The following is a 7,210-nucleotide window of genomic DNA, read 5'->3' as shown; positions in this document are numbered from 1 at the left end:
AAAAAAAAATGTGCAAAATAATGTAAAAATAAACTTTGTAATAAAAAAAATTCAGTTATGCTGTAGGCACACACAAAAGGGTCAAAATGGGTTTATTTATAAGAGGGAAAAACAAAAGGAAACAACTGGAATATCTTACCAGCTAGGCTGACTTGGAGCTCTGGTAACAAAAAACTGAAAGTCCCCACTCCGCGGTCTAGAGAGTCATTTCTGGACTGAGAGAGTAAGAGACACAATGGCGCCCTATTTATCCCCTAATGTCCCAGAATGCCTGCTTAGCTCTGCCCTTGGGTCCTTGCAGTTCTCTCCCTGGTACTGCTGGGAGTTGTAGTTTTCAATCCCAATTATGCATTTCTCATCGAATAACTTACACTTTTTATATGCATGAAAGTTTTATTTATTTATTTTAAACTACTGAAAACTAAGTATGGTGCATAGTAAAGCAGAAGGAGCTCTCTATAACTGCTTTAAAATATTGGTGTTTTGCTGGTGACATGGAAACTGAGACAGGTAGCCCTGACTTGGAATCCCAGTGTTTCTGCGCATTAGCCAGATAGATGATTAAAAAGACACAGGTTCCGAGTTGGCCTGAGCCCCAAAGGTACTGCTGTCAGCCACTATGCCAGCACAGTGCTCACCTTGGACTCCATGTCTCCAGGTTGTACACGACAACTACCTCCTGTACGTGTTTGCTCCAGACCGTGAGAGCCGGCAGCGCTGGGTGCTGACCCTCAAAGAAGGTAAAGTTACTCCTCCATTGTACCTCTGGGGTCCTTGGTCTGCTAATTGGCTTGAGATCCATGGAAGAATAAGGAGCAGCTGGTGGCCAAACATTTCTCCCTTTTGGCCCCAGGGGAAGGCCCCAAGTCTTCACCCTGGGCCCAAGAGGCAACAGCCCCCCATGCAGCCTGTCAGCCCAGTTTCCTCTTGTCTGGTAAAGTGCTAGACTTAGGATGGGCTTTACATGTATTCATGGGTCTGTTTTAAATTATTGTAAAGATATCTAGATAAGCTATCAGCCTTGTCTTTTGGGGAGTGAAAGCTAAACTATTTACTATCTTTTAAGTAAAAGTTTGCCCATCCTGATATCTCCAGGTATCATGGGGAGAAGTGGATTTCTGAAGTTAGATGTCCTGGGTATAAGTCCTGTGTGCCTGGGTAACACCCTTAACCACTCTGTGCTTTAGTTTCCCCATCTATTTAAAAAAGGGGAGGAAGAGGGAATAATAAAGATGGCAGCAGCAGTCACAATACGGGTTATAGTAATAGCAGCAGCTGCAGTACTGGTAATATTAGCAGTAGCAGTAGTGCTGCTGCAGCGTCTGCAGTCATCGTAGTGGTAGTAACAGTAGCAGCAGCAGCAAAAGCAGCAAGGGCTGCTCTAGAATTGCTTGCATAAATCCTCGGAACCAGCCTGGCCCATGGTCCACACCCACCAGGCATCAGGTCACTCTCAGGCCATTCTTAAGGCTCACCTTCCTGACAACATCAACAGAACGCACACATGTTTAGGTTCGTGGGAGTGGAACCAGGTGGCAAAGGTGAAAGCCCTAGCTGTGCCAATGATGACTGTGTGTTGTGGGCAAATCTGTCCCTCCGTTTCTTGGGTGGTAAAATCTGAGCTATGACAGCCTTCGGATTCTGGCAAAAGTTTGCAAGTTGGGACAAGACAATGCCTCTTGGACAATGCCCACCCAAGGTGCATACTCTGCGTCACGATCATTGCTATTTAGCCCAAACTTCTGGGTTTGCAGGAGAACTGGGGTCTGATATTAATCTGTCTCTGAGGAGCAGGGGAGACTAGGGCTGAACAAGCTACTGAAATCTTGGGAGCCATGATGTCTCTCCCTGAGAAATTAGCATAAAAATCTAAGTCATCTTCTTCCAGGGTCTTTGGGGGCCTTTCAGGGATATGAACAGCCAGGTGCTGGGGGAATGGACAGACTGCCCAGACTATCACGGGCACAGGATGTGAAAATACCCATCACTGCAAAGCTTGGGACATCACTGGCCAGTATCCCTCTGGAGGGTTCGTGCTCATAGGCGTGAAGCTGGAGGAGCAGTAGTGAGCCTCTGTCCAGCGCTCTAGTCTTTGTGCTTTTTCTTTCCTTCCAAAATTTTACATCCAAGCCACACATCTAGAAGGAATCAGCACAAAGCTACTGTGGTTGAAGACAGGAGAGATAGAGGGGCAAAAATCCCACCTACTGGCCTTCCCATCACCTTACAACCCTCAGGTGAAGCTCATGGATGCAGTCTAAAAACCTCATTGAACAGTAGGAAACAGGCCAAGGGAAGGTTTTACCCAACCCAAGGACACACAGCAAATCCAGACAAGAGCCTGGATGTACTGACTCCTAAATCTAACTATACCACCCCCAGAGGTGCATGTGGGGGTGGGAAAAGATCATTTTCTCACTATTTCAGGTACTGTTCACCCCCAGCTCACCCAGGAGGGCCCCTTCTCAAGGAGTTCTAAAGTTGGTGGCCCTGGATGACTGATGTGGAAATAACTCTCCTTTTGGTCCCACCCCTCCCAGAAACTAGGAATAACAACAGCCTGGCACCCAAGTACCACCCTAATTTCTGGCTAGATGGGAGATGGAGATGCTGTGCGCAGGTTGAGAAGTTGGCAGTTGGCTGTACCCAGTACGACCCATCCAAAAACGGTAAGAGACTGTGCTTGCCCTTCCCCCTCACTGCTAGCGGCCAGGATCAGGGGTGTCAGGGTTACCTACATCTTCTGCCTCTATGTCACTGTCCGTGGGTGATCTTCAAGTCAAAGCTGATGACTTTAGATTTCTTGGGTGCTCATGGTTCAGGTCCTGGCCAGCCCTCTCAGCACCACTTTGAGCTAGTTAGAATGTAAATTCTTCAGCCCCACCCCAGAATCTTCAGGTCCCCAGGAGATGTGGGTTCACAGAAGGATTTGAGAACTGCCATTACCTTCAAGTTGGGAAATTGAAGGCTATGGGCAACTTAACTGTTAAGCTGTAGAATGGCTTTAAAAAGTATACAATGTGACTGATTTACTACGTGGCATCACATCACCCATGGTTTAGTCACACACATTCAACTAATACACTCAAAAGGAGAAGAACATAAAACCCCAAGACTGCATATCTCACTCCATGGCTACCTCCTGCCCCCTCTCCAAACTAGCTTTCACCGCCACCATCTCAGAGAATAGGATGCTGCAGTCAAAATAGGTAAAGTGAAAGCAAAATATATTGTTTCTTGGACTTTGAGGTCAAATACCCAGGTCCTAGGGATTGGGTTGCTACTCAGGGTTTGGGGTACTCAAGCCTCATGGGCAGACTTTGGGAGCAAACAGGACCCCCAGAAGCACAGGATCACTCAGAGGCACTTTTCTGTGCTATGTGCTCGCCCCTCACAACCATCTGGGGTGGACAGTGTGATGTTAAGGACACAGCTCTGAGCTGCTTGGGCAGCTCCCTGCCACCTGGCTCAGCGACGCTCTGTCCGGCCCCGGTTGGAGAGGAATGATGGACGGCGCTGGACTGTGTGGATTCCGTTCTTCTATGCCTTTCTCCTCTTTTACCCTCTTCCTTTTTCTCTTCTGGGTCTGTATGTGTGTGTGTGTGCGTGCGTGCATGTGTGTGTCTGTCTGTGTCTCTCTCTCTTTGGGGAGTGCTAACACCTAATACCTCGGATGGTGGCCTAAGGCGGATGTGCTCAAAGTACACTTGGGTGGGTTTCCGTGGTTTCCTGAGTCCCAGCTTGTCTCAGCTTCTCTTAAGAAACCACTACTTCTCACCCTCCACCTTGGGAGGCAAAGTTCAAGGTCACCAGCCAGCCCCCGATGGCCCAGAATATTGACTCAGGCTTAGAATCCGATGATCCTCCTCCTTCCCCTTGACTGTATTCATGAAGGCTGGTGGTGGATAACAAATGAATGGTTGGTGTTTTACATGTGGAATCCATCCAACAGCCGACTTGTCCCATGAGTGAATGCCCTTTCCAAAGCCAGAGATCTGGTCTCTGGATTCTGCCAGTGCTTTGACATGGGCACTTGGGGTCACTTGCCACCCATGGCCTGAGTGCACTCATCTTTGAAATACAAGAGGCCAAGACAGCAGGACCTCTAAGCTTCCTTCCAATTTGGAATATTTCTGTGTCTCCATTTTGCAGTTTTGCCACACATACAAAGCTGCTCCCTTGTGGGGTGCACAGCATTTCTTTGCACTGGGAGTAGGTGCATGATGGAGGCAAGAGGGGCATTTGAACAAGTCACCAATATGGCATTTGGGGAGCCTAGAGTTTATCCACTGCACAGTCACTCTAATAACAGTGCTGCTTCTGTGTTGCAGCTCCCCACTGACACTCCAGCATAGCCTGTCCTTCTTTTCCCCTCTTCTGACTTAGCTCCATTGTTTTGCCAGACTTGAGAGCAGTTTTCTAGAACCAGACTGCCCAGTGATCACAGCATGTGATCACCTGAATCTCTGGCTCCCAACAATGGGCCAGAGTGCAGGTTAGACAGCAAGGGGAGTCGGGGTAAAACACAGCTGGGGAGAACCCTATCCCATCACTCCCTGGTTGTGTGACATCCTAGATCAGATCTTACTTACCGTCAACGAATCTGTGAGCTGGTGTCCTCATGTGTCAAAGGGGGATGGTAACAATAAATAGCAACCTCACAGGGTGGCTGGGAGACTCCATGGGGTTGTAGACAGCTCTTAGAACAGCTGTGGCACTGAAAGAACATTCCATTGATGATTCTGGGGGCTACTAGTCTTTTCTATTTGTAGACAGAAGAATCAGTAGCCAAAATACAGCAGTAAGTGTGACTATGTCTGGGAAACAGCATGGCTGGTTGAGGAAAAATGGGCCCTACCAGACCCAACCCACAGCAATCAGAATTGGCCCATGTGCCGTCATATGCCAGCATCACACAGAGGGGAGAGGGGGAAGGGAAGAGCAAGGCCAGAACCATCCTAGTCATGGACGGTTCTGGCTGGCAAGACCCAAGGCCACATAGCTGGACCTGGTGGCGCTGGGTTAGAGCACTGTCTCCTGGTGCAGGCTGAGTGCCCCATCGGGCCTGCACTTCACTTTATGTTCATTTCCTTCTTCTCTGTTAATGGCTTTCCCAAGTCAACACCCACTCTCTCCCTTGCTTGAGGAGATAGCCCAGGGGCTGGGTCCTGTTATCTGTCTGCTCTTCCCACAACCCTGACATGAGCTGTCCAGCTTCCGTTGCCAGATGCACACACAAGAGCCTCCTCAGACAGATTGCTCCCTCCTTGCTTTAACTGTTAAGACTCTTTGTCCAGACAACACAGCTTTCGTCCAATGCCTCCAGGCCTCAGATGAGAAATACTGAGACAGAGATAGAGAAATGTAAGGGAAGAGAAGGGGAAAGGGAAAGACAGAAGAGAGGAGGATTGTAAGTCAGGGAGTTGTGGAGACACAGAGATAGAGAGATTAACATGGAGGTAAAGATATTGAGATATAGACACAGAGAGATAGAAACACAGAGATAACAAATGAGACAGAATTAGACAGAGCTAAAGATAGAGATATAGAGGGAGAGAGACAGAGAGATAAAGGTAGAAATAAAGATGAGCTAGAGACAGCGACAGACAAGATAGAGACAGCGACAGACAAGATAGAGACAGCGTGAGAAAGACATAGAAAAAGAGAAATAAGGAAAGAGGAAGAGACAGATACGACGGACGACGGACGGAGAGAGATAGAGACACATAGATAGCCTTGCAGAGAAACAGAGAGAGCCAGAGACAGACAGAGGAGAGATACAGGTGTTAGGGGTGTGCTTAGAGGAAGGCCGCGAAAACACACATCAGAGGCCTAAAGTCCAGCAGGTTTGACCCTCTCTGGGAGCATCCTGCTGAGACCCCTCCTTAAGCCCAACAGCATCAGGAAGCCAGAGCGTGAAACTGCCTTGGGTCACCAGTCACCAGTGCCCTTGCCCCCTCTCCCGCACCCGCCCCATGAGCTGAGCAGTTGGCTCAGAGGAAGTCCCGGAGCTTATGGGGAAAGGACACAGCCTCACCCCTCCACCAGTCCCTCAGATTAGGCTCTTCCTGGGAAGACGGGACAAGAACCCAGAATAGTGGCTTGTGGAAGTCTCTAGCATCTCCTAGTAGATGCAATCTGACTGCAGCAGCTGGGAAGACGCAGCATGGGTTCTGACCAGGCCAGTTCTTGTTTTTGGGTTTCAGCCTCTCCTTCACCCTCTTCATTTGCTCTCCTTGGGGCTCCTTTTCTCTGAAAAGCCCCCTGACCTCACACCTCCGGTTGTGAATATTTGGTTTCAGGCTCACTTTCTTTGTCTTGTTTTTCTCTTTTCAGCTTCAAAGAAGCCTCTTCCTCCTACTCCTGAAGACAACCGGGTGAGTGAGGCTCTGGTCCCGGGTAGGGTGGGGCTGTGCTTCTGCCCCAATTTCCCAAACCTGGGCAAATATGGCAACTGGCAGGACTCAGAACAATGGATTCCTGGGCCTGAACTACCTCATGGGTTTGTCCACACAAGAGGGCCAGTTGATCGCTGATGGCCACCTTACTTACTCCCTCAACAAACACTCAAAGGTGTGGCACAGAGTGTTCAGCTAGCCACCCTGTGCTTTGAAGTATAATAACACCTCACATCAATAAGCCATGGGGTGTTTATCCTACACATTTCCATCCAATCATTTCAGAGGCATACAATGGCTAAGGCTCTTCTATACACATCTACAAATTTATGGAATTCACTCCTTTGGAAGTATTGCTTTATTCTCATTTGAAAATATGGTCACCCCAGCCCCAAGGAAGAAAGTTTTGAGTCTTTCCCAAGGTCTTGCTGCAATGAGGCAGCCAAGGCCACACAATGTAGAGTTGTGTGGGGGAAGAGAGAACAGTTTCTCCAAAGGGGTGTCTCTGAACCAGCATCATCAGACTCACATGGGAGTTCATTAGAAACACACATTCCCTACCCCATCACCCCAACACTGCAGCCAAAACTCTTGAGGAGGTGTCTTCCGGCTGAGTTTTAATGAAACCTCAGGTGACTCTGAAGTTGAAAACTAGGGGTTTAAGTATACAGACTTATACCCTTAGTCCATATTGACCCATATGGAAAAGCTACTCTGTCTAAAAACCAGCCCCCAAAATGGGATGAGAAAGCATCCCATTCTTATTAACACCGATTCTTATTAACAACAATCTCCACATTGGGTTCTTGCCT

The 7,210-nt window shown here is 48.4% G+C and overlaps 1 protein-coding gene across 2 annotated transcripts in view; it reads left to right on the top strand.

Moving 5' to 3' along the window:
* Positions 1-7,210, top strand: part of ITK (IL2-inducible T-cell kinase) — a 65,934-nt gene that overhangs the window by 25,292 nt on the left and 33,432 nt on the right. Inside the window, exons 3-5 of one of the 2 annotated variants that reach the window (XM_004689835.1) lie at positions 659-740; positions 2,541-2,669; positions 6,337-6,377. In XM_004689835.1, coding sequence (XP_004689892.1) covers positions 659-740; positions 2,541-2,669; positions 6,337-6,377 — 252 coding nt within the window. Of the gene's footprint in view, positions 1-658; positions 741-2,540; positions 2,670-6,336; positions 6,387-7,210 lie in introns of both variants that reach the window. The other variant, XM_012730056.1, reaches the window with a different exon arrangement.

Source organism: Condylura cristata, unplaced genomic scaffold, assembly GCF_000260355.1.
Source record: "Condylura cristata isolate star-nosed mole 26May11 unplaced genomic scaffold, ConCri1.0 scaffold00026, whole genome shotgun sequence".
Taxonomy (NCBI): Eukaryota; Metazoa; Chordata; class Mammalia; order Eulipotyphla; family Talpidae; genus Condylura; species Condylura cristata.
This window is presented reverse-complemented; position numbering and strand designations above follow the sequence as displayed.